This window comes from Perognathus longimembris, chromosome 7 (genome assembly GCF_023159225.1).
Source record: "Perognathus longimembris pacificus isolate PPM17 chromosome 7, ASM2315922v1, whole genome shotgun sequence".
In the NCBI taxonomy this organism is placed as follows: domain Eukaryota; kingdom Metazoa; phylum Chordata; class Mammalia; order Rodentia; family Heteromyidae; genus Perognathus; species Perognathus longimembris.
Window position 1 is genome coordinate 15094727 of NC_063167.1, and position 25854 is coordinate 15120580.

At 63.7% G+C, this 25854-nt stretch overlaps 1 protein-coding gene across 1 annotated transcript; it reads right to left on the reverse strand.

Moving 5' to 3' along the window:
• Positions 1–821: 821 nt before the first annotated feature.
• On the reverse strand, positions 822–21731 carry Runx3 (RUNX family transcription factor 3). Its single transcript, XM_048350534.1, has 5 exons — positions 21433–21731; positions 19356–19512; positions 11759–11863; positions 5281–5430; positions 822–2510 (listed from the first exon to the last, which is right to left on the reverse strand). The coding sequence occupies exons 1-5, from the start codon at positions 21718–21720 to the stop codon at positions 1975–1977; spliced, it is 1236 nt and encodes a 411-aa protein (XP_048206491.1). The 5' UTR covers positions 21721–21731; the 3' UTR covers positions 822–1974.
• Positions 21732–25854: the final 4123 nt, after the last annotated feature.

Below are 25854 nucleotides of genomic sequence, written 5' to 3' on the forward strand. Positions count from 1 at the left end.
GTGACGCCTCTACGGCACCTCAGTGACCTCATCTGCAAAATGGGTGCTACGGCAGTGGTGGGGGCTGCGCTGCCGGCCTGCCGGGCGTCTGCAGGGAGCCGTCACCTCCACCCCCCTCTGGGAGGAAGTCAGCACCGTGCGGAGCACTTCCTCCCCTGTGAGGGGGCAGCACCTCGACGACGGCTCTGATGCCCATCTGAGGTCCTGGCCTGCGTGCAGGAGGAAGGGGGGGCTCCCCGGCTGTCCGTGGCCATCCTGATGGCCTCTCTCACAGCAGGCTCAGGCCTGTCCCCTCCCCAGTCCCTGCCCCTCTCCCTCCTGGGCAAGATGGTCCCAGACCCCTCATGGACACAACCCTGAAACCCGGCACAGGATCCTTCAACACATTCAGTTATATTATTGTAACAAATCGGTCAAAATTCCACTTTACAGTTAAATAGTACAGAAGACATTTACTGTACAAGCAAGTTGTGCATTAGAAACACACCAAGCGAACGCTAGTGCAAAGCAGTTCGGCCCTCCCTTCCCCGGGGCTCGGAACTGCTCTCAGCAGCACTGTGCCAGAACTCGCGGCTCTCCTGTGCTTCCTACTCGGTGCACTGGCCGACCAGGGCTTCAAAGCAGCCTTGCAAGTAAGGACCCACCCCACCAGCCCGGCTGCCGACACTGCGGCCCGAGGGGGAGGGGGAGCTTTACTTCCTGTCCCACCAGGGCTTGGGCACCAGGAAGGGGTCGTCGTTCCTTCTGGGGCGGGCTACAAAGTGCTGGATACCGGGAACCTAGCTGCCTTCCCCGCTGGCCCGGCCCAGGCCACCGCACAGGTGAGGAGCAGGGCAGGCGGGCAAGGGGCTGCTTCCTGAGAGGGGGCCAGAGAGCCCGCAGGACACCCCAGCCACCAGGGTGGAGAGGTGGGCGACTGCTTTGCCCAGGGAGGGCAGGACCAGAGCAACTAGAGCAGGAGAGTGCCGGGCACTGAGGCGGCTGTGGTTCATACACAGAGGAGGTTCCCCGCCCTGGCAAGCCTTCTTGGACTTCCTAGGACTAGAACTGAGTGAGGGCCTTCAGCCTGAGCGGGTGGGCGAGGCCTGCCCTCCGGGTGCTGGGTGCAGATGTGAGGGCCTGGCGCCTCCCTGGGTTCCCCCTCCCCGACCTGAGAGACTTTAGGGGAGGGAGGCGGGGGTCCCGGCAGCCCCACGCCTGCCTTCTGTTCACAAGAGCTTTTTTTTTCTGTAAGAGGCCTTGTTTTAAAATGTTTGGTGAAGCTGCTTTTCCTGAAATCAGTTTTAAAAACTGGTTTTGGTTCATGTTTGCTCTTGGAGTGCAAATGGGTTGGAGAGCCGTGGGCCGGGGCCTGGAGGGTGCGGCTGGGCTTCCCGGGGGGCCGTGGGGAGGAGCCACACACAGCGTGGAAGATAGGGAGGGGACACGGACAGTGGCCTGTCCCCTCCCTGTCTCCCCAGTGCGTTCTGCTGGGACCTGTCTGCCCTTCAAGTTCTCTCCAAAACATGGCATCAGTCAGACCCCCCCCCCCCCCGGAGGCCTGCTGGGCGGGAGGAGCGGTGGGGGCTGGGGGGGATGCGTGGGGGGCCCTGGACCAGGGGCCACGGCGGGTCTGCTGCGGGCTGGCAGGAGCTGCGGGGCAGGCGGAGGACCGGCTGGGGGCGTCCTCACCCCCTCCACAGGGACAGAATCCCGCACCGGGTGGGGGGGGGGAGGCTTTCCAGTTTTGACTCAGTGGGTGTCAATGCAAAGGGCAGGCAGGGCCCATGGAGCTTGGGGCGTCTGTGGGCAACAGGGCCCCCCCCCCAGCTTCTTCCCAGCTGGGCAGCGGTGGGAGGAGAGGCGGAGGGTCTGGGCCAGGCTGTGTCCCGGGGGCGTCTGTGCAGCCACGGGGCCGGGCTTCCCGGGGGGGCCTCTGCGGGCCCGGCCGAGGGCCGGGTCTGGGCGGTGGCGAGTCCCCCGCAGGGCGGGCGGTCAGTAGGGCCGCCACACGGCCTCGTCCATGCGGCCCGGCGTGCTCAGGGCGGTGGGCGAGTTGCTGTGGCTGCCGTCGGCCTCCACGCCGTCGGCCTGGCCCAGGCTGGGGTTCATGAGGTGGCCGGCGGCCACGGAGGCGGCGCTGCTGGGGCAGGAGGCCAGCATGCGGGTGGGCGAGCGCTCGCCGCCGCCCGCCGCCACCATGGAGAACTGGTAGGAGCCGGAGGAGGCGCCGTAGTAGAGGTGGTAGGGCGCGGGGTTGGTCTGGAAGGGGCCGCTCTGGCTCTGGGGGGCCCCGGGATAGGGCGGGGGGAGGTAGGTGTGGTGGAAGCGGCTGGCAGCAGGCATGCCCGCCACGCCCAGGCCGCCCAGGCCCGTGCCCGAGGGCGAGGCGCTGTAGGGGAAGGCGGCCGACATGGCGCCCGGGTAATGCATCCTGGGGTCGGAGAAGCGGCTCTCGGTGAGGGCGGGCAGCGAGGGGAAGGAGCGGTCGAACTGGCGGGGGTCCGGGAAGGTGTTCAGGTCCGAGGTGCCTGGGGACACAAGGGGGGAGGTCAGTGGCCGCGAGGACGCCCCGGGGCCTCTGTGCGGCGCGGCCTGGGGGCCCTGGCGCCCCGGGGGCCGGTGTCCCGCCCGAGCCTGGGCGGACGCAGAGGGGCCCGGCCCTGCCCTCTCCATCCAGCCTGGCAGGAAGGGCGGGCTCAGGACAGGGCACAAGAGCAGGGCCCAACTCGCTCACGCCCCAGCCCGGTGGGCTCTGAGAAAGAGTACTGCGGCCCGCACCCACACTTCTGTCATCACAGACCCCAAACTTCACCGTGGTAGTGGGCACGTGGAGGCCCAGAGTGCGAGGTGGGAGGGGCCGCCCTGGATCTCAGGCAAAACCTCCTCGCCTGCCTGGCAGCCGGCTGTCTAGGCCAGCCGTGTGGCGTATGGAGCAAGGCAACTAACTACCTGCTTTTCACCACTGCTGTGTGTTCTTGGCCAAATCACACACCCTCTCTGTGCATCCATTTCCTGGGGGCTATGCCAGTTAATAAGAACGAAGTCTCCACAGGTTTACAGCGGAGCTGGGCACAGCACAGTCGTCGCTGCAGACACCACGATGCCCACCCAGCCTCCGTGAAGGTGAGCGCTGACCCCGGTGGCTCTGGCAGCCGTGGGCCCCTGGGGATGCCTGCCTGGCCCAGCCCTTCCGTCTCACCATCCAGGACGGAGGGCCAGGGGAGGCCTCCAGGGGAGCCTGTGCCAGGCCTGGGCAGGCCCTGCTGGCCATGGCCGGGTTTGGATGGGCCTCCTGTTTCCTCAGCTTGGCCTGAGGAGCCAGCTGACCTCCAGGAACACCTGTTCTCCTCAGGTCTCGGGTCCTGGCTGGGAATCGCAATGGAGGGCGGCCCTGGAGGCAGGAGGCAGGGGTCCAGGCCTCCAGAGCCAGCTGGGGAATCCGCCCCACAGCCGGGGTGCCTGCTGTCGCCGGAGGAGAAAGCCCAAGCCCACCTGGGGCTGGGCAGCGTGGGCGGATCCTGCCCACCTGATAAAGAAAGGACCCCCAGAGGGAGCGGGAGGCCCCGCAGGGGAGGACCCCGGGCCTGCCCCGTCTCCCCGGGCCTCCCCGCACATACTCGGGAAGTACCCACCTCGGGCACTCCCCAGACCCCCCTGGCAAGCTTCCGCAGGCCCGCGCCACCCCCAGCCCCAGGAAACCCGAGCTGCCCGGGCCACTGTCCAGCAGCCAATCCCAACAGTAGAGGAAATGTTTATTTTCTTCTGCAGATCGCCCCGGCTGCTACATGGCGGCTGAATGGGCCCTTTGAGCGGTGAGAAGCCCCCACTGTGGGGGCTGTGGTGGGGGGCTGGGGTACAGAGGAGCTGGGCCTGGGCTTCACTGCCAGTGACCAAAGCCAGGGGTTCAAAGCTATTAACAGGCACCCAAGGGGATCCCCAGGCTAGAGCCTGCTGCTCCCCCGGGGGGAGGGCGAGCAGCCCCCCTCCTTCCCACAGTACAGCTGAGAAGCCCGAGGCTCAGAGAGGTTCGGTGACTGGCCTGCGTGGTGCCCGGCAGAGCCAGGACTCCCAGTGAGGCCCGCGGACAGCGAAATGCTGTCTCCTCTCCTCCGGCCCAGGGGCAGGCAGGAGCCCGGCCAGCTTCCAGCCACCCGGGGCCCTGACCTCACACCATACACACCGCGACCCTAGCCCCGGGCTCCTCCTCCACAGAGCGGGAGGACCCGGAGCCGCTGCTCATTCCTGTGCTGGATTCTGGGGTGTCCCTGGCTGGGCCCCACTCCCCGCTAGGCCTGGCAGTACCCAATGGAGCAACTCCTGGGCCGGGGGGGGGGGGGGTGAGCACCTGCCAAATACGAGGCACTGCCCACCTCCGGAGGCTGAACCCGCCTGAGCGCTGGAACACCGAGTCTCAAGTACCATGTCTGTGGGTGTCAGCAGGCTGGGCCTGGGGCTCCCCACCCGGGGCCCAGTTAGAATGGGCACTATCAGGCCCCTCCCGGCAGGGCGCTCAGCACGAAGCGGCTGGCGGGGCTGGGCAAGGCCTCCCTCATCGCCTCGGGGTCCTCCGGCCTGGGGAGGGGAGAGAGGGCCTGGCCCAGGGCATGGGGTCAGCAGTTTCCTAGCTGGGGGCCAGCCGCCCGTAGCCTCCCGCATGCCAGCTCGAAGGCTGGGCACCTGGAGAACAGGGCAGATTCAGCCGCCGTCTGGGCCACTGGCTGGCTTTGCCCTGGGCAGGGCGTCTCTGCCCCCTCTTCCCCTCTGCATCCCCTGCCGGGGGCGCAGATCGGGGCCCAGCCTCCCCCACCCAGGGCCTCGTGTTGGAAAGGCGGCTGCGGAGAGGTACAGATCCCCAGGGATCCACTGTACTCTGTCCCCTTTTTCTTTCTTTCTTTTTTTTTTTTTGCCAGTCCTGGGGTTTGAACTCGGAGCCTGGGCACTCTTCCTGAGGTTCTTTTGCTCAAAGCTAGCAAGCACTCTACCATTTAAGCCACAGCTTTTACAGTGTATGTGGTGCTGAGGCATCGAACCCAGGGCTCCACGCATGCTAGGCAAGCACTCTGCCGCTGAGCCGCATTCCCAGGCCTCCGTCCCCTTCCTGACGACAAGGCCAAGCCAGGTGCGGCTGTGGGGTGAGTCACGCCTCCCAGGGGGCTTGGGGTGCGGGGGGGGGGGCAGGGGCCATTTCTGCTTGCGCTGACCCCTGGGCCGTGCAAGGCCGGTTCTGGCTGGGACCCGCGCCTTGGGAAGGGCTTTGGCCTACGCCCCCCACCCCCCACCCCCCTCCACGCCCCCTACCTTGGATGGGGGTCTGGGCCTGGCTGCTGAAGTGGCTGGCGGTGCTGAGCGAGGCGCGGGGGCTGGGCGTGCTGGGGGCCACCCGCATGCGCAGGTCCCCGAAGCGGTCGGGAAACGCCTTGGTCTGGTCTTCCAGCTTCTGCCGGTGCCCTGAGGAGCAAGGAGACGGGCGGGGCGCTCATCAGCCGCTGCCGCCCCCAGCCGCAGACACGGCAAGGGCGCACTCTGCAGGGAAGGTCTTCCTGAGGGCTAACCTCCGGCCTCCATGGGGAGAACCCTGGGGTCACCACCAACCTCCTCCCAGCTTTCCCCACTTTCTGAATGAAGAGCGACGGCCACATCCCCGCTCCCACCCACCTCACTCCCCGCGGGCGCGGACGGGAACGGCATCCATCCGAGTCTGTCAACTCCCACAAGGGGAAATGGAGGCAACAGGCCTGGGCAAGTGGCTCAAGCAGGCTTTCTAAGAATCAGGGAGGCTGGAGGGCTGAGCCGGCCCGGGGTGTGGCACACCATGGCCAGCCTGGAGGGCTCATTTTTTGTTCTAGCATCTCTGTGATTGTGGAAAAGAAAAAGAAAGGCTCTCATAGAACCTTCTAGAATGGCACCAGCCAGGGTGCATTATCAAATGACTTTCCTTCTGCGTGGCCCCCTTTGGAGCTGGCCGTGCCCTGGGCTGTCCCTTGTTCTTGCTTGTCCGTTCTCTTGGAGGCGTGGTGACCCCTGTCCCTCTCCGGGATGGGCACTTGGTTTGGCTCCAGTGTCCCCTTTTGGCCCCTCGCACCGGGGCTCTCAGGAGCCGGCCCGTCTACACTCGGATCTGGGGCTGTCTGGAGCCCATGGTGGCTGTGCACTCCCCGAGTCCAGAAGTGAGCTGAACCAGTGGCCAGGGGCCACTTCTGCCCCCAGGGTCCCCAAAGGAACCACCAACGGAGAGTCCTTGGGTCTACTGCGCCGGGTAATGTTTGGGACTGGCAAAGAAGAGGAGCAGGTGGGCGGCACACAGAAGACTGAGGGCCCCTGCAGGCTGAGTGTGAAGTCACAAGTGTCTCGCGGGGTAGAACCAGACCTCAGATGGGGCCTGGTTTCTGACTTTCAAGAAGGGGACACAGGGCTGGAGGGCAAAGCCCTGAGTTCACATCCCCAGGACCACCACACGCACAAAAAAGTAGCACACAGAACCCTGGAATCTCAGCCCCTTTGTCAAGCTCCCCACACCCACGCCTGGGTTCACGAGGCATCTGAGAGCCGCAGAGGCAGCGCAGGGGCCCCCCAGGGCCCCCCCAGGAGCCCTGTCAGGGAGCAGGGGAGGGGAGCGGCTGTGGCACGTGGAGGGGTGGGTTTCAGGGGGGCCCTGCCCGGATGCTGTGGGCCCCCGCTGCCTGGCTTCCTGTTCCAGGCTCAGTGTCCCCTCTGCCAGGCCCGGGAGGAAATGCGGCCTCCGGGTGCAGACCACTGGAAATGGCTGGGAGACGCTGCTGGTTCTGGGGACAGAGAACTCAGAGCTGTCTCCCCGGGCAGGAAGCCGGCCGGATGGATGTGGCCTGCCGTGGGCTTGGGTGCGAAGGCCCGGTGCGTCTCAGCGGGCTGCCGGTGGGGCTGCCCGAGCTGCCACACGCCAGCCTGCACTGTGGTTTACACCCCGCACACGGAAGCGAGGCCGTTCACACGCAGCGTGGGGCTCCAGGAGGACCAGCCCTGCCCGGGACAGCCAGAGGCCTGGCTCAAGTCCGGCCCCCTCCCCCGGGCCACTGCGCCCACCACAGTCCGGGGGGGGGGGGGGTGGCTCCCAGCCTCTGTGCGCTTCCCCACGGCCTGCCGGGGACACGGACTGGAGAGCAGGCACCGGGCCACCATGACATCTCCACAACACCGCCCAGAGAGCAGGGCGGCATCCGCACCCAGCTCCCCGACTCCTGTCTGACACTGGGTTCACGTAAGGCCACCGAAGGCCCCAGGACACTGCTGCATGGCCGCCCTGGCCTGGGCCATGCCCCTCCCCCGCCGCCCTGCCCTTGGGAGGGTGGCTTCCCGGGGAGGGGCTGCCGTGGCCCGTGGGCAATCTCTTCCCTGTGACTGTGGAGAGCTGGAGCCACCTCCGGGGAGGGGAGAAGGCCCCCATGTGGCCAGGGCGCCAGAGAGTCTCAACGCCCTGGGCTGGGCCCTCACATGAGGAGCCAGACGAAAGGAAGAGCCTGGGCCCCGGAGGAGATGGGCCACAGAAAAGGCCTCTTTCATCGGCTTCCCACAGCAGGAGCCCGACACAGGTCACCTGTCACACCGCCCTTCTGCCCCCAGTGCCTCCGTTTCCCTTCTGCACAGGCGGTGCTCTAAGTCTCTTCTCTCAGAAAGTCCCTGACTTAAAATCACAAGAATCCACTGCTGGTCAGACTGGCAGGAGGCGGCGGCCACCGTGTCCGGTCTCTGCCAAAAATGCTGTCTTGTTCTTGGAAGAGCTCCCCCCCCCCCACCGTGATCCCCTCCCTCAGCCCAGCAGCCCCACCAGTGCTAGCGCCCCCCACGCCAGCTCCATGTCTGCTTCCCCTTTCTCCTCTCTGTGCCCCCTCTCTGCAGATCAGAAAACCGGGGCTCTCCCAGGCCCACAGGAGGTACCCGACTCTCCCTGCAGCCCTCCTCCTGGTGCGAGGGGGAGGGGTCTGTCTGTGATGGCCGGCAGGGCCTTAAGGCCCGCCTGGGCTGAGGAAGCGGGGAGCCCTCCGTGGTGCCGGTTTCTAGTCACACCCTGCTCTGGCCCCACTCCTCCTCTGGGCCTCAGCTTCCCACCCACAAGGTGGTCAGTGCCCTCACGGACCGCGAGAGGGTGGACTGGCTGGTGGGCAGATGGTAAGCTTTTGAAAGTGGAGTGGGGATAGAGAGTGGCACAGGAAGCCATCCCGGGTCTGTAGGCCTGGCCTGCCTGCTGGTGGGGCTCAGGTCATAGACAGCTAACCCCTAGTGCGGTGTGTGGTAGTGTCCAGTCCCCCCTGCCTCCCTACAGGGGATAAACCCCATCCTGCCCTACCACGCACCCAGGGGCCCCAGGCCCCTGACAGGCAGCTGTCATACCCCAGTGGTCATGGGTAAAGTGGGGACCCCACACTAGGACCCCGTGGGCCATGGCAGGGGGGAAGAAGCACATCGGCCTTCAGGGAAGACCTCAGGCCCCAGCTGGCCTGGCCTCCTGCTCCGGGGGCTGAGCAGCGGAGACAGCCACCTGCCAGCCTCACCGGGTCAAGGGTCAGGCTGGGTGGCCGTCCCCAGGGTCACAGTGCAGAGCCCAGGTTGAGGGTCACCCACCATCTGTCAGGTCCAAAGCCACCAGGCCCAGCCTCTGCCTCCCTGCTGCCGCCCAGGGTGGCTTGCCACACCCCGGGCCACGCCCCTCGCCCCACCTGCAGGACCGAGGAGGCCTCAGCAAGATTCCAACCCCGAAGGTCCCCAGGAGAGGAGGGCGGGGCCTGCTCCGGGTCAAGCCCCAATCACCAGGCCCGTGGCGGCCGGCAGCGGCTCAGCACAGCAACCTCTGCGGCCCAGACACAGCGCCCTGTGTGCAGCAGCGGGCTGGCCTGCGGCGGCGGGCGCTGGGCGCCGGCCCGTGGCGGTGTCAGGAGATTTACACCGCATGCACTCGGAACAGCCGTGCAGGGGCCGGCGGGCGCGGGCCAGGGGTGGTCTGCCGTGAATCGGCCCCCTGTGAGCAGATGAAAGCCGGCGGTGGCCAGCCAGGGAAGCGGGCTGGCGGGGGGCCAGCGGCAGGGAGGCAGCTCCCTCCCAGGTCTGCAACTGGGGCTTCCAGGCCTGGCCTTGATTAGAGCGCCAGCCCAGACCGCCGCCCAGGGAGGTCTGAGGTTAACCCCTTCCCTCCTGCTGGGCGGGCTCCCCTCGGCCTGCACCCCTCAGAATGCTCTAGGGCCAGGTGGGGGGCCGGGGGCCGCTGCCTCCCTTCCTCCCACACACCTGGAGCCCGGAACTCGGCCCACATTCCCACAGCCACCCTGCCGCCCCCTAGCTGCCCTCGGCCTCCTCCCCGCAGATCTGCTGCTCTCCTGGAGCTCTCCTACCTGACTCGACATTAACTAGCTACTTGTTTACCTCGTGTATTCCTCAGATGTACACGGAGCCTAGCACAGAGAGCTTGGGGGAGGTGGGGAGCGCTGGAGGCCAGGGGCAGGCGAGGATCTGCCCTGGGACCCCGCACGGAGGCTGCAGGGTGGGGAGAAATCCTCTGTGGAAGGGGAAGCAAGTGCAAGGGGCCTGAGGTGGGCATGTGCCAGGCAGGAGGCCGGGGTGACCCGAGCTGACCTGAGCCTCTGGAAGGATCTAGAATCTGGGTCCTACCCTTCAGTGCCAGCACCTGTTAAGCATACAGATGGGGTTCTCCATTCCCAAACTGTGGGCACCCCTGTCCCCCACCCTAATCCTGGGTCCAGATCAGCAATCACCAGCCCCTGACCGCTCAGAGACACCCAGGGCACACAGGCCGGAAGCCACCAAACCAGCCTCGGGCCTGCGGCTGCTTGGCTGCAGGCCAGGCTTGGGCACACTCTGCCAGGCGCTGGAGGGGAATGACCCAGCCACAGACACCGAGCGGGCCTCGGGGATCCCAGGGAGTCCTCGCCTGGGCTCCTGGGACCAGCCTGTCCCCACCGGCCCACCCACAGCTCAGGCTTCCGGGGAGGGGGGGCTGGGTGCAAAGCGGGGAAAGCATGGAGAGGAGACGGGAGCCAGCTCAGGTGCCAGGGCTCCAAAGGGCTGGCGGGCGCGGCCTGCAGAAAACTCACTCCCCCCAGCACCCCAATGCCCTCGCAGAAGTCACCCCACATTCTAGACCGGCTTCCTAAGTGGCCACTCCTCCTGGAGCCCCAGATGGAGCCAAGGGTGTCCAGAAGGTCCCGAGGGGCTCTGCCTCCTCCCCCTGGGGTTGGTCAGGGGCTCCACGGAAGGTCTGGGCTGGGCAGGCTCTGGCCACCCGGCACCTGTGGGCTACTCCAGACCCCCGGCTGCCGCCTGCAGTGCTGGCTTGGGTCCTTACACGGGGCACCGCAGGGGCTTCGGTCCCCATGGGGTCCTGGCCACGGGATGTGGAGCAGGCAGCAGGAAGCACGAGGACCACAGAGAAGGGGACCTCCTGAGGACCTTCCACCCACCAAAGCGATCTGTCCCCCACGTGCGGCCGGCGTCTCCTCACGAAGGGGGGGTCAGAGGCCCTCCCAAGGCGCACCAGCGCGGGTCAGCTCCCCAGTAAGAGCCGTCCGTGCCACTTCTGAGACGGGAACACGGAGGCACGGAGGAGACTTGTCTGAGGCCAACAGCCGGGCTGCCTCAGGATGTGCCCTCTGCACCACGAGGCTTTCTGCCCCCACTGCCCCCCATCCTTCAGATCCCAGGCTCACAGAGGGCAAAACTGAGGCCAGAAAGGAGGTGTGACTGGCCAGAGCCATCGATGCCAAGGGCCTGGGCCGTGGGGTCCCAGCAGGAAGGGGCAGGCGGGGGTGTGTGTGTGATGAAGGGACGCTGCCTACTGGCTGATGGCAGAGCTCAGGCCCAGGGGACGTGGTCCCGAGTCGCCAGGAGCAGAGCACCCCAAGAACGCACGAGTCCCGGTGGCCAGCCACGAGTGGGGGGTGCTCAGGAACCAGGTGGAGGGAGAGCCATGCCCCTAGCTCTCAGGGGCACCCCTCCAACGGAGCCCTGGCCAGACACCCTCCCTGTCAGCCCCCTGGGCGCCGAGAACCAGCACTCCTGCCCAGGCCCCCTTGGGGACACCCACAGCCCACAGCAGCAGCTCCCCACCAGAGTGAGGTCCACCCCCGGGCACACTCAGGTCTCCTCAGAGGGGACCCTCTCCTCCCAGGAACGAGGCCACCCTTTGGCTCGCCGTCACAGGATCCTGTGAGGCTTTTCTCTCTGCAAGGATCAGGGAGATCAAGAGAGGGGCAGGCCGGGTGGGCTGCCTGGTCCTCGCTTCCCTGGGGCCTCCCCTCCCGCTGCTTCCCCAATCCCCAGGCAGAAGACCCGCGACGACCCACCCACAATAGGTGCTTAACACACACATGCCGAGCCAAGTCTGTGCTCCTGATCTGCTCCATGCAGGTCCTGGGGCCGGCCTGCTGGGGCTGCGTGACCTGAGCAAGACCCATGCGGCAGGGAGCCGGCTTTAACAGGGCAGTGCAGCCTTCTGCCCACGGCCTCCCCCCATCCTCAACCACAAGTGGGAGAAACTGCCTGCATCCCTCACCCCCCCCCACCCCCACCAAGGCCCCGATGCACCCAACACAGCTGCCCCCAGGGGGCAGTCACCTAAAGGGGAGGCGGACCACCCAGCTGGCCCCGCCCCAGCTTCTCACTGTCCTCTCCGCCACCAGGGGCAAAGACCCGAAGGCGTGGCTGCAGGCCAATGTGGAGGCCGGAGACCCCAGCAGCGCTCCAGGGACGGAGGACACCCCTCTGCCATGGGCTGGGGCACCGTGGCACTTACGTCGGGGCTCCCGGGGTCCGTCCACAGTGACCTTGATGGCTCGGTGGTAGGTGGCCACTTGGGTGGGGTTGGTGAACACGGTGATGGTCAGCGTGAAGCTCTTTCCTGGGGGGATAAAGGCAGGAGGTTGGGGCCTGGCATTTGAAGGAAGGGCCGGGTCTCCCCCTGAGAGCCCCGACAGAAGAGGGGGCTCTGGGTGGAGGTCAAGCTGCTGCGCTTGGCGGTCAAGGCTCATGGAGATCTGGTGAGGATTCAGCCCCCTCCCCGCCCCCCTCCTTCCTTCTGTCCCCCCCTCCCACTTTATGCCTTCTTCCTCAGAGCTGTTCTTTCTATAGAGAAACCTGTATGATTTTAGGGTAGGAAGATAAAGGGCTGCATGCATGTATGTATATTTTTTTTCTAAAATTAACAGACTTCTGTAGAACAATCTGAGAATACAGAAAATATAAAACAAGCAAAATAAAAAATCCATAAAGAAGAAAATTCCACCCCAGTTCCACTAGCCAGAGAGCAACATCATTACCACAGCTATTTGGTTTATATAATTGCAGGAGTACAAAATGCCTTTTCCTGTCATTTTTTTTCATTGAATACATCAGAAGGACTGTCATGTTATTAAAACTTCTTTGAGGGGCTGGGGATATAGCCTAGTGGCAAGAGTGCCTGCCTCGGATACACGAGGCCCTAGGTTCGATTCCCCAGCACCACATATACAGAAAACGGCCAGAAGCGGCGCTGTGGCTCAAGTGGCAGAGTGCTAGCCTTGAGCGGGAAGAAGCCAGGGACAGTGCTCAGGCCCTGAGTCCAAGGCCCAGGACTGGCAAAAAAAACAACAACAAACTTCTTTGAATTTTTTTTTTGGTGCCAGTTCTGGGGTTTGAATTCAGATTCTGGGTGCTGTCCCTGAGCTTCTTTGCTAAAGGCTAGTGCTTTACCACTTGAAATATCGCTCCACTTTTGGCTTTTTTGGGGGGGGGGGTACTTAACTGGAGATAAGAGCCTCATGAACTTTCCTTCCCAGGCTGGCTTTGAACCCTGATCCTTAGATCTCAGCCTCTTGAGTAGCTAGAATTATAGGTGTGAGCCACCAGCACCCGCTTAAACTTCATTTTTTTTAATGGTTAGAAAAAAAGCAAGTATCTTGGGCTGGGAATATGGCCTAGTGGTAGAGTGCTTGCCTCGTATACATAAAGCCCTGGGTTTGATTCCTCAGCCCCACATAAATAGGAAATGGCCAGAAGTGGTATTGTGGCTCAAGAGGTAGAGTGCTAGCCTTGAGCAAAAAGAAGCCAGGGACAGTGCTCAGGCCCTGAGTCCAAGGCCCAGGACTGGCAAAAAAAAAAAAAAAAAAAAAGAAAAGAAAAAAGCAAGTATCTCAATTGTGGAGACCTTGTCTTTGATTTTTCTGTGTCCTGATTTCGCGACTAATTTCTTACTGCTGTGAGCTCGGAGCTGGAAGGGGCTCGATCCGGGAGCTATAGCCATTTTACTTTGTAGGCACAACTGTTATTTCCAGAGCCCTGTTCTATTTTTAGAGAGACATTTGGTTCCAAAGACTCCATTCAAAATTCCTGAGAGGGGAAAAGCTTTTAAAATAATAATACTTTTTTTTTTTTTAGCCATTTAGAATAAAATGAAAATGATCTGTTTAGAAAAATCTTGGTCTGCATCTCTGGTTATTTCCTCAGAATAGAATGCTAGAAGCCGGGAGTGGAGGCATTGCAGGGAGGGGCCTCTGGGGTGGACTTGTGGGTGCTGATCTCTCAGAGCGAGATGACTCCCCAGAGTGGCTCAGCACGTCAGCACCCCAGAACCTTCCGCTCAGCACGGCATCTATCAAGAGAGAGATCTCCAGACTCTCGATTCTATTTGTCTCACTCCTATCACTAGTGACACCGAAACCTCTGCTATGGTCATTGCATGTCACGATCCCACTGAAGTGACGGCATGGTGTTCTTTTCTACTTTCGTGTGTGTGTGTGTGTGTGTGTCCTGCGGCTTGAACGCAAGGCCTGAGCACTGTCCCTGAGCTTCTTTTTGCTCAAGGCTGGCACTCTACCACTTGAGCCACAGCGCCACTTCTGGCTTTGGGTGGAGATAGGAGTATCGAGGACTTTCTTGCCTGGGCAGGCTTTGAGCTGTGGGCCTCAGATCTCAGCTTCCTGAGCAGCTAGGTCCACAGGCTCACCTGCAGTCGGCCAGCACTCTGGCCTGGTGCTTTCCGACCCTGAGCTGGTCCGTGTTCGGCGCTAGCTCTCGCTGGCTCCTCCTGCTGCTGCCTTGTGCTCCTCCACGCAAGGAGATAAAGGTTTGCTGGCATGGAGGTCCTGGGGCTGAGTGGCAGGCACGGGCCTGGCTAGGGCTTGCTAGAAGGGCACCTGAGGAGGAGCCGCCTTCTCACCTTCTGTGCCCTTCAAACCCCTCCAGCTTCTTGCTGTTGGGTTGGGGGTTCTGTGTGCTCGCCTCTGGAGGCCAGCTGAGGGTCCAGGGGCTCCCTGAGGACAGGGCCCCTGTTCCGAGCCTGTCTGTCCTCGTTGGAACCCTCGTTGGCTCCCAGGGGGCAGCAGGTGTTCACTGCCCCATGGTGGGGGGTACTCCAGGTGAGGCCCAGTGAGAGCAGGTGGGGGTACTCAGGGCTGGGCCCAGGGAGAGTGGATGGTCTCTGTGCAGGCGAGACTCCAGCCCCAGCCAGGAATGACACCAGCCCCGAGCAGGGCTGTGGTGGAGAGCTGGTGCTCCTGAGGCAGAGGGGGTGTCAAAGGGCAGAGAGCAGCTGCGCCCCGCACTCACTGCCCACTCCACTCCTGCCCCAAAGTGGAACAAACCTGGGCCTCCCTCTCAGACTGGAGCAGCGCCTGCCTGACTTCTGGAGACAGAAGCTGCAGACCTGCAATTTCTGGGCGCCTTGGGGGGGGGGGGCAGGTGACCCGGGACTCCCTGGACTCATCCCTCCCTCCAAGTCCTCCCCTCTCCCCTTCGGCCAGCCAGCATGGCTGACCCTCCACCGCTTTCCAGGCAGGCCACAGCCCTCACCACCTGCAGGCGCCAGCGACTAAAGGCTCCTTCCAGCCTGGACTGGAGCCACTGCTCACTGAGGTTCACCTGGTCACCAGAGTGGTCACTTGTGGGGGGGGGGGCAGGGCTGTGGCTGAGTAGCGGGGTCCTCGTCTACAAGCTGTACAGGCCAGGGAGTCCACGCCTGGCACCAGGGAGGGAGGGAGGGGGAGGGGGAAGGAGAGAGGGAGGGAAGGAGAGACAGAGGGGAAAGGGGAGGGAGGGGGAAAGGGAGGAAGAGAGGAAAGGAAGAAAAAGGGAAGAAAGGACGAAGGGGAAGGAAGGCAAGAAAAGCGGGAGGGAGGAAGGGAAGGAGCAGGGAAGGGGAAGGAAGGAAGGCAGGGAGGAAAGGAAAGGAAGGGGAGAGCAATGGAGCTAACCTCCCAAGGAAGCCAGAGGTGTGGGCTGTACCTGTGACCTGGGCCTGCGGGAGCTGGGATATTTACATATCACATTACAGCTCTAGCGTTTCTCTAAATATCCTTTCTGCCCGTCACAACTTGAAGTCACCGTCGTCATTAGACCCATGGCTGGATCTGGTTATTTAATGCGCTAAACAAAGCGGCACATTTATCACAACTTCTTAAGCATTTTGCGGTTTCACCGAAGCTGGCTCCCACTGCAAGCCTTTGTGTTTGTTTATGCCGAGCCCTGAGGGCCGGGGTGAAGTTCCCGGGAACCCTCCCCGTTTTTAATGACTCCTCTACTTGTTTATTTCGTCTCTTACTAAATGGTAAGCTTCCTGGAGAGGGACAGGGCTGTGTCCCCTGGGAGCAGAGGCTCTGGCGCTGTAGTAGGTGCTCGAGGAACCTGCTCCCCTTAGATGAGACAATGAGGCCCGCAGTGGGGCAGCAAGGGATGGGGTCACAGGGCACCCAGGCGGGACGAGGAAGGCGGGTGAGACCGAGAGCCCCCCCTCCCCCCCACCGGGTCACCTCATGCCTCCACAACTCTTCCCAGTTATCCACAGAAGCTGGAGGATGAAGGCCTGGGAGCAGGAGTGGAGGGGAAGGAGAGGGCTCTCCCCCAATGCCCCCCTCCTGCCTCCCCAGCCCCACTCAGCAACGCCATCTCACCCCTCCCACCCCCCAGTGCTCAGCTGGGGGTGAGGGCAGGGCCTAGGCAACACTGGCCGTGGAGCCCCTAACCCCAAGACCACAACATCACCCTCAATCACCTCACGGACATGTGCCTCAGTTACCCACATTCATTCAGGTGCCCATGAGTCTCAAGAGTGCTGGACCCGGGGCGGAGACCGGAGGCAGTTTTTGTCCTTTTCAATATCTACTGAACTTCTAGAAGGGAGACTGTTCTTCTTTCAAAGGGAAGCTCCTCCCTCCTTCCTCCTTCCCTCCCTTCTGCTCTCTTCTCGGGGTGGTAGACTGCTTCCCTAACATGCATGAAGCCTAAAGTTTGATACCCAGCACCACAAATAATGGTGAAGAAATGCTCAGAGCTTTGCCAGGAGTGTTGACACCTTCAGGCATCGTGGCAAGGTCACATTCAGGGTGCCACTCCTTCCTTAGGCCACCCTGGTTGCTGTAGCTCCTGCCTGGAGGCCACTGTCCACCTGGGAGAGAGGTCCTTTCAGCTTCCAGTTACACATTTTGTTATAAATTACTTTCCTTTTCCCCCCTCCTACACACCAGGGGACTTTACAGACTTGAGAGTAGAAGTACCTAGACTGGGTGCACACACACACACACACACACACACACACACACACACACACACACACACACACGAGGTCCCGGAGAATGGGGGCAGCTTACTAGCCATTCCCGGGAAGGAAGGAAGGGAGGAAGGGAGGGAGGGAGGGAGGGAGGGAGGGAGGGAGGGGCACTGTGTCTACTGAGGACATCTAGGCCTGCCTCTGTTACAAGAGCTCTGGGGTTAGGTTGCATATGTGTATGGCTGCTACTTAATATTATTTACTTGCTTATTTTTTTTTGTGTGTGTGCCAATCCTGGGGCTTGAACTCAGGGCCAGTGCTGTCCCTGAGCTTTTGTGCTCAAGGCTAGTGCTCTACCACTGGAGCCACAGCTCCACTTCTGGCTTTTTTAGTGGTTAATCGGAGGTGAGACTGTCAGCCTGGCTGGGCTGGCTTTGAACCATGATCCACAGATCTCAGCCACCAGCACCTGGCATATTGTATTATATTGTATTGTGTTACATTATAGTGCCGGGTCTTGAGCTCAGGGCCACATGCTCATGCTTGGCTTTTTCACTTAAGGCTATATCATTCTACCGCTTGAGCCACACCTCCAGTTCCTCAAGGAATTGCTTTAAAAAGGAAATAAGCAAAACTTTCTGCCTGATTTCTCAGTCCTGGCAGAAGCAGGAAGGGCTCGAGGCTTCAGACCTGCACGTCCTCGCCTAAGTCGCCTGGGTCCTCCGTGTCAATCCCAGGTGTGTTCTCGGGTGGGAATTCCCCAATCAGCAGGGTGGGCATAGCAAAGGTGTGGCTTCACACCCGGAGACCCCCAGACCTCCTTCCTCACCCCAGCTTCCTCCTCTCCACCTCCTAAACGATTTACACCTTCTGGGTTTCCCCCCACCCCCGCCCAAACCACACTTAATCAGAGGATCAGTAATCAGAGGATCCGTGACTGTCACCGCTCAAAGGGACCTCAGAGGCTCCTCCCATCCCCAGCGTATGAAGTCACAAAATCTCTAGGGGTACCAGCCTGAGGTATGTGCCAACTGGTACATGTGACTCTCTGTCTTTAATCTTCCCCAAATCTCAGGAGGCAGGCACCCTTATCACCTCTATTTTGTAGACAGGAAGTTGAGGCACAGGGTGGTTAAGTGATTTGCCTTCCCAATGCCATCCAACAAGTACAGCCAGGACTCCAAGCCAGGTCAACGACCCGGAGCCTCTGAGCAAGGTCCCACCATGGCCCCCAGGCCTAGGTGTTCATAATCAAGACGTAGCTTCCAGCATCTCCCAGAGCCACAACCCCAGCTTCAGCCTTGCAAGCTCCAAGAATATGCAGTCAAAGATGCTCTGAAAACCCATCTCCCTCGCGGTGGGCCTTGACAGGCTGGCACGGGTCTGGGGGCCTGCAAACCACTAAGAAATCATTTGTGCCATGCTTGCAATCCCAGTACTCAAGGTGCTGAGGTAGGAGGATCCCGGGCCGGCTCCATTGTGAGATCGGGCCTCGGTGCACGGAAAGGCCAGCTCAGCAGGGCTCACTACCTGTCTTTCCGGCTTCTCTAACCCCCCCATCCCCCAGGAGGGCAGCTGGGAGGCGGGAGAGGGGAGTCCTAGGTGCCTGGCAGGGGCTCCTGGGCCTTGCCCACTTTCTGCCTGCTCTCCATCCTCCCCAAACCCGGACCAGTCTTGTCAGCCTGCCTTCAACCCACACCAATAACTCTCCACTCAGGGCTGGGTCCGGGGATTAAGTTGCAAAGGACTTGAGAGATTGGGGATGACAAAAGGAGCTTGGAGACTAATTAGGAGCAGCAATGAAAGCTTAATTCATAAAAGCAAACATTTTCCATCCATCAACCTGCAACCAGTTACGGGCAACGTTTGAAAGAAATCTGTGCGTGGGGAAGGGAGCCAACAGGAACAGGAAATGTTTGAAAGAATGTAAACTATTTCAGTTTCATAAAAAGTAACAAGTAAACAGTTATTACATGCAAATAATGCCCTGGTTTTAATTAATGCTGAAAAGTCAAAATATGTTTGACATTTGTATGTATACACTGAAGGGCTGGGGGACAAAATGGTGCCCAGATGCCCGTGTGTGAGCGGGGGCCTGGAATCCTGTTTATTGGTGATGAAAAGCACAATTCTGCTCCAGCAGCTCTGGAGTCTGAGCCGGGAGCTTTAACTCCCTTCCTACCCCATGAGGGGGATTGGGTGTGAAGGTCTTAAAGGGCCAGCGACCCACAAGTGTCTCCATTTCAAGGGTCAGGGTTTCCCCAGGGCTCCTCCACCAAGGATGTAAATGATGATGGGTCTCAGGTCCCTGTGGCCTCCCCCTTCACAGCCCGGGGCAGCGCCACTGTGGCTTCGGGCCCTGCCCTCCAGCCACTGCCTTGTCCGCGGGACAGACTGGGGGAGCCACCCTCTGGGCAGTCTTCAGGCTGAGCTCGCTGACATTCAGCGTCCTACAGTGCCATCTCTTCTCTTCAAACCCCTCCCGGGCCCACAGCCAGGCTTCCCAGCAGCGAAGGTTGGTCCTTGAGGGTAGCTGGCTGTCCCCTCCCACCAACTCCACATCCCTGGCCGAAAGGCCTCTAAGCTCCCTTTTAGGAGACTGCGCATCCAGAATCTTCTCCCGTCATCTCTGATGAGACCAAAGGCGCTTTGTAAAAAGTGAGACTCGGGTAGGCTTTCGCAGCAGGTAAGACTCCAAACTCCAGGAGAAACTGCCTTTCTGACAAGGCACCATGACCTTCCATCTTGCAAGGGTCCGTAACACCCCCCTCGGGACCTGGGAGCGGTTTCTTTCTCTCAGTTTCCTCGCCCCACCCGGCCCTTGCTGAGCCCGGCTGTCGCGACGGCCCCTCGGCCCCTCCCCTCGGCTCACCTCGCCCACTGCGCCCCACAAAGCGCAGGTCGTTGAATCTGGCCACCTGGTTCTTCATGACGGCAGAGGCGTTGCGCAGTTCAGCCGAGTAGTTCTCGTCGTTGCCCGCCATCACCGTCACCACCGTCCCGTCGGGCACGTCCCCCAGCGCCACCACCTGAGGACACAGCGGTGGCTTAGAAAGGCCAAGGCCAGCGGGGGGGGGGGAGACAAGGGGAGGGGAGGGGCCCGGCCCCTCAGCTCCCAGAGGTCCCAGGCGCACTGCACTGCGGATTTCTCAAATGCGGGGATTCTTAAAGAGCTTCCCGGCAAGAAGCATAAAGAATGCAAGAGGATGAAGTCTCTGCCCTCCCTACTCCAATCCTAGATCAACTACTTAACCCGGGTCCCAAGAAACCATCCTTCTTTATGAACGGAATGAAACCTGAGCAGAGATAACTGAGCCTGGTCACCCCCAAGGGGGATGCTGTTTGTCCCAGGTCATCTTCTGGCTGGATCCAAAGAACAATCAAGATGCTCCTAGCAAGCAGGTTTCCAAGTCAAAAGCACATCGACAATAACAGCAGCAGGACCTGCTCCTGGCGCTCAGTTCATGCAGGAGCTCTTTGGGGAACGGAATCTGTACCTGAGGTGCGGCCCAGGCCCAGTTTGTTGGTCTTTACAGAGACTGAATTCGTTTACAGAGAAAAGGGCACAAGGCAAAACTGCGGTTCTGGGAGCAGAAACCTCTCCGAAGAAGGAGGCGGTTGGTGAGTGGAAGGTGCACCCAATGGGAATCGCAGGATGGGTGGGGACGCCCTCCTCGCAAGACCCGTCTCCCCTACAAGGATCCCACCCCAAGGAGCAGCCGGGCGCAGGCGCCGCTTGAAAACGAAGACAAACAACAAACGAAAAATAAAACAAGCGGACGCGAACCAAGTCCTTTCAAACGTGGCTGCCGCGTGCAGGGACGAGGGACCCAGATGGTAAAAATTTCAAGGAGAATACGTTTGGGGTCTGATTAAAAAGGCCAGATTTCCTGTCAACATCCTGTCTTCTCTTAATTTCAAAGATTCCTTTTAAGCTCCAAGTGACAGTAAAACCTCGATCTGACGATTACAGTCACACGGGGCCTCCTCCCCCTCCGCCCGGGGAGCTTTCCACCCCCCCCCCCTTGCTGGTATTTTAAGATGTCACCCGCGAGACCTCAAAGAGCCTCCCGTCCTTTCTCATTTTCTCCCTCCTCCTCCTCCTTCCAATCTGAAGCCGTGTTAATTTAGGGAGCGAGGACGCCCCGGCTGCCCGCGGCGGCTGCTCCCGGGCACCCCGGGCACCCCGGGCCCCGCCGCCTCCCCAGCGCCGGCCCTTCCTGCCCGGCCCCGGCTCTCCCTCCGCAGCTGCGAGAGGCTTAGGGGAAAACCAGAGCGTTTTCGTTTCATCTCGCGGCCCCCTCTTTTTTCTTTTTCTCTAAAAAAGACACTCCAACACTCGAGTACTCCCTAGCACCGGGAAAAAGAGCGGAAAGCCCGGGCGCTCCCCGGGGTGGGGGCTCCCCCCGCCCCCATCGCGGCCTGTCACTCGGGATGCGGAGGACCCCGGCGGCAAAGGCTCCGACCCGCGCGCGGGTCCGGGGCCGAGGCCCAGGGCGTGAGCAGGAAGTGTGGGTGGCGGCGCCGGAGGAGGGGAGCCGGCGGCGGAGGCCGGGCCCCAGCCCCGCGGCACCCCACCTTCCGTGCCCTCGCCCTGGCTCCCGGGGAGCCCTCTCTCCCCCCCCCCCCCGCTGCCCCTGGGGTGCGGCCCGGGGATCTCAGTGACCGGGGCGCGAGGCCCCGGCCTCCCGTTTCCGCGTCTGCGTCCGGCCCCACCGAGGCCAGGCGGCACGGGGTGGGGAGGGAACCCCCCCCCCAAGTGACGGGTTCAGGAGGCGTCCCAAGGGGCTCGCCCCCGTCCCCGCGCCCGGTGGGCGGCAGCCTCGGTCCGGCCGGCCGGGGAGGAAGGCGGGCCCCCCGGGATCGCGCAGCTTGGCGGACCCGGCGGCGGGGGGCTCCCCGGTGTCCTCCCCGCCCGCCCCCCCCCACCCCCACGCCCCGACACGCACCTTGAAGGCGACGGGCAGCGTCTTGTTGCAGCGCCAGTGGGAGGGCAGCACGGAGCAGAGGAAGTTGGGGCTGTCGGTGCGCACGAGCTCGCCCGCGTGGTCCGCCAGCACGTCCACCATCGAGCGCACCTCGGGCCGGGCGCGTCCGGGCCCCACGGCCGCCTGCGCGCCCAGGGCGCCGCCGCCGTCGCCCATCTTGCCGCCGCCGCCGCCGCCGCCGCCGCAGGGGAAGGCCGTGGAGGGGGGAGTGAAGCGGCGGCTGGTGCTCGGGTCTACGGGAATACGCATAACAGCGGCCGTCAGGGCGCGGGCGGCGAGGGCGGGCGCCGCCGGGGGTCGCCGCTAGGCGCGGGGAAGCGGGGCGGCCGGAGCGGCGGGCGCGGGGGGCCGGGGAGGGGGGGCGGTGCCCGGGGACCCCCCTCCCCGCTGGGGCTGGCGGGGCTGCGAGGTCCCGGTGCCCCGACGGACGGACGGCCGTGCGCCGCCCCCCTCCCCCGCTAGCCCCGCATCGCGGGCGCACGGCCGGTGTGCGGCCGCCCCACGGCGGCGTCCCGCGGTCTAGGCCGCGGCGGGGTCCGCGCGGGTTGAGCCGCCGCCGCCGCCGCCGCCGCCGCCGCCCCCGGTCCCGCAGCCCCCGGCCGCCGCCGCCGCCGCCGCCCCAGGCCAAATCCTAGAGAATCAAGTGGCGGGGCCGCGGCGGCCCGCGCGGGGTTAGTACCCCGGGGCCCGCGGGGCGGGGCCGCCCGAGCGACGCGGGGCGCAGCCAATCGGAGCCCCCGTCGCGGGCACCGCGTGGCGCCGGCCGGGGCGGAACGGGGCTCCGGAGGGCCGCGCGGCGGGGAGGAGGGGCGGGAGGCCCCGCCCCGGCCGGGCCCGCCCCGCCCCGCCCCGCCCCGCCCCGCCCCGCCGTGGATGCCCAGGTCGCGGCCCCCCGCGCGGCCGCCTCGGCCCCCCGGGAGCCGCAGGTGGCGAGCGGCCGCGGCCGGCGGGAGACTCGGATCCGGGCCGTCCGGGCCTCGCGGGAGGCTCTGGAGCTGCGTCTCCGGGACCGCGAGCCCGCCGTCCCGCCGGCCCCTCCCGGCGGGCTGGCCGCGACCCGGCTTCCCTTTAGGCCGGTGACGCCGGCACCCTCAGCTGGGCGCCCGAGGGGCCCCACAGCCGGGGACCCCGCCCGGGGAGCCGCCCCGCACCTCGTTCCTTTCCCCCCTCGGCCCCACGATCTGTTTTGATCCGGGAGCCTCCGCCGCACATGGGACTCCACGTGCCCAGCCGTCAGCCCCGGCCGCCCCGGCCCGGCACCGCTTCGGGCCCAGCCTCCGTGGCCCGGGTGCCAACCCGGGCGCCGTCCGCAGCCCCCGCACGGGTCCGCGGTCGGCTGGGCCCCGAGCACCCCCCCCCCCCCCGCTCCTTTCCCTTCAAAGCAACTTTCCGGACCGTGCAGGCCTCGAGGCGTTGTTCTTCGTTGCGGGGCGGGATTGGGGGGGGCGGCATCGGGAAAACGTGGTGGGGCCTGCGGCGCGCGCGCTTCCCGAGGTCCCCTCCACGCTCGCGGCCAGCGGGGCGCATCGCGGAGCGGGGCGCGGGCCCGCGGCCAGAAGGAAACTGCGCGTGGCCGCGAGGCGCAGGGCCACCCGGCCTCCCCGGAGGCCGCCGGCTACCTCGCTGTGGATGGAAAGTGGACCCCGCAGGTCCAAGCCCGGCTCCCTCACGCGATGCGCGGACCCCGGCCGCTCTTCCCGGGACTCGGGGGGTGGGGTGGGGGCCTTCACTTCCCTGCCCCGGGGCGGGGATGTCTTCGCCCTCCCTCCCGCTGCGTGATCCAGCCCTGCCGGAACTCCACCGCAAACCACCTTTCGCTCGCCCCTCGCCTAGGCCTGTCGAGGAGCCGCCAGGACCGGAGCGCCCATTCGTTCGGCAGGGTCGTCCCGGGCCGGCTCCCTGGACCGCGAGGATCGGGGGCCTGCGAGCTCCGGTGCGCTCTGGAGATGCGGATGGATTTTCGATGCCTCTGACCTGGGACAGGTGCACACGGACCCATTCCCCCACCCCCCGGGAACGAAGCGTGGCATCCGACGGTGGCGGCCAGGCGGCGGGACCGAGCCCCATCCCGGATCGGACCCGGGCCCGGCGCACGCGGCAGCGTCTTCCCCAAACGAAATCGAGCCCGGGCCGCATCGCCGCGGGGGACGGGTTCCAGTCCTGCTTCGACGCCCCCCGGGAGCTAGCCGGTGCCCCGTTCTCCGGCCTCGCGCCCGCCACCCGGGCGTCCCGTTCGTAGGGACGGCCGGGGCCCCTTCCCGGGCCCTCCTTGGGGCTGTCATCAGTGGAGGCCGGCCCGCGCCCTCGGAAGCGCCGGCCGGGGCAGCAGAACGAAGAAATCGAGGTGCCCGGGCCTGGGCGGCGCTTCCAGCTTCTGGAAGCTTCTTGGGAAAAGTCCACTGCTGGGGGGCAGGTGGGGCTCGGGGCCGGGCCGGGCGCCCACGCTGCCCCCCCGGCGGCGGAGGAACCGCGAACCGCCGGCTCCAGGGTTTGCAAATTCGGTCGCCCCGCGCCCTCCGGTCCGCTGTCTCCCTCCCTCGCCCTCGCCCGCCCTCCGCCAAGGGCACAAACGGGGTTCCGGAGGACGGGGCTCCGCTGGGCTCTGCACCTGGCCCCCGGCGTGGCGCGGCTCCAGCCCCGGGGAATGCGCCCGCTGCTCCCGGCGCCCGACGCTGGGGAGCGGGGTGCGGGCGCGTGGGTCCCCGGCGCGGAGGGCGCGGGGCCGCCGGGCCGCCCCGGGGCGGCAGTGCCGGGAGCCGCCGCCAGTTGGCGCCCGCGCTCTGCCCCAGGCGCAGCCCGGCCGGGCCCGGCGCACGGACGCGCGCCAGCTGCGGGCCCGGCCTTCCCGAACGGGCCGCGCGGGTGCTTCGCCGTCCCAGCGGCCACGGTCGCGGACAGGACAGACCGACGGCTTGGTGTCAGACCAAAGGCTGCCCGCCCCGCCGCCGATGGCCGCGTCTTCTTTTTGCTTGTGCATCTCACTAGGTCGGGGGCCCTGAGCCTTCGGGCCGGCGGGACCTCCTCCCCGCCAGAAACGCACGGTTATAGTGGGCGCCTGTGCCCCACGCCTGCCATCCTAGCCACTCAGGAGGCTGGGGTCTGAGGATCACGGTTCGAAGCCAGCCGGCGCAAGAAAACCAGTGACACTCAAACGGCGGAAGTGGAGCTCTGGCTCAAGTGGCAGAGTGCTAGCTGTGAGCAAAACAAAAGCAAAGCTCAGGAAGCCACCCTGCCCCGAGTTCAAGCCCCAGTATCGGAAGAAGGGGCAGGGGAAGAAGAAATAATAACTCATGTTTCTTCCAGCCCCCCACTCTTTTGGCAGGATGAGAGGCACAGAATTTCATTCACAATTTTGACCAACACCTAACTAGCTTCCTCCTGCTCCTGGACTGACAGCCTAGGGCTGGCTCTGTTACTGTTCTTGTCAACTGCAGTGACAGAGGAAAGTTCCCATCGGGCCATGCCACACCCTCTTGCCCCCATCTTGGGTGGTCAGCTCTCTCCTCTCCTTTGGAGCACTCTCCAGACTAGCTTGGTCCAGAGCTTCTAAGCCAGGAGCAGCTGAGGCCTAGACAGCCAGCTCCTTTGCCGGTCAGGGAGCCCCCAACTAGGTCGGGCATGCAGCTGTTCTGGGATGGGAGCTGTGGCCCCAGTCTGCAGAGTTGCTGAGGGCAGGCTTGTGTGCAGGGTCATTCATGCTGGCCCTTTTTTTTTGTTGTTGTTGAAAAAAAAAAGGTGGTGCTGGGGAGCTGTCGCCTCTTGTTAAGCAGCCCTTTGGCAAGTCCTCCCTGGGAGTCTCTATGAAGTGTCCAGTTCTCCAGGCAGAGCTTGCTGAGATTCAGGGCCAAGTTCAGGGCCATGCTGCCCCCTCTTGGCTCATCCGGGGGCTGCCTGGGGTGGCGGGGACAGCCTAGGACTTGCCTGCAGAGAGATGGAGCCCCCTCACCCACACAAGCGGACACTTGCCTAACAAGCCAACTGGGCTCCTGCAGATGCAGCCCCCCCTTCTCCGCAGGGGTCTGCTTCCTCTCTCTCCACCCAAAAGACTCGTCAGAACCAACCAGGGCTGCATACCTGCACCAGAGGGATCCAAGGTGGAACTCGGAGGAGGGGAGCCTCAGTGGAGGTGTATCTAACTGAATTTCACAGGAGGGAGGATGGAAGGGCCTGGAAGGGCATGTGCCAGGCTTTGTTTATTTGTTTTGTTTTTTGTTGCCAGTCCTGGGGCGTAGACTCAGTCCTGAGCTTCTTTTTGCTCAAGGCTAGCACTCTGCCACTTGAGTCACAGAGCCACTTCTGGCTATTTTCTATATATGTGGTGCTGGGGAATCGAACCCAGGGCTTCATGTATATGAGTCAAGAACTCTTGCCACTAGGCCATAT

Coding starts and splice junctions, on each gene's coding strand:
- Runx3 (XM_048350534.1), bottom strand. CDS start 21,720: ATGCGTATTCCCGTAGACCCGAGCACCAGCCGCCGCTTCACTCCCCCC. Junction 19,513..21,432: donor CGCTGCCCGTCGCCTTCAAG/GTGCGTGTCGGG, acceptor CTGTGTCCTCAG/GTGGTGGCGCTGGGGGACGT. Junction 11,864..19,355: donor TGTGGGGCGCAGTGGGCGAG/GTGAGCCGAGGG, acceptor TTATCCCCCCAG/GAAAGAGCTTCACGCTGACC.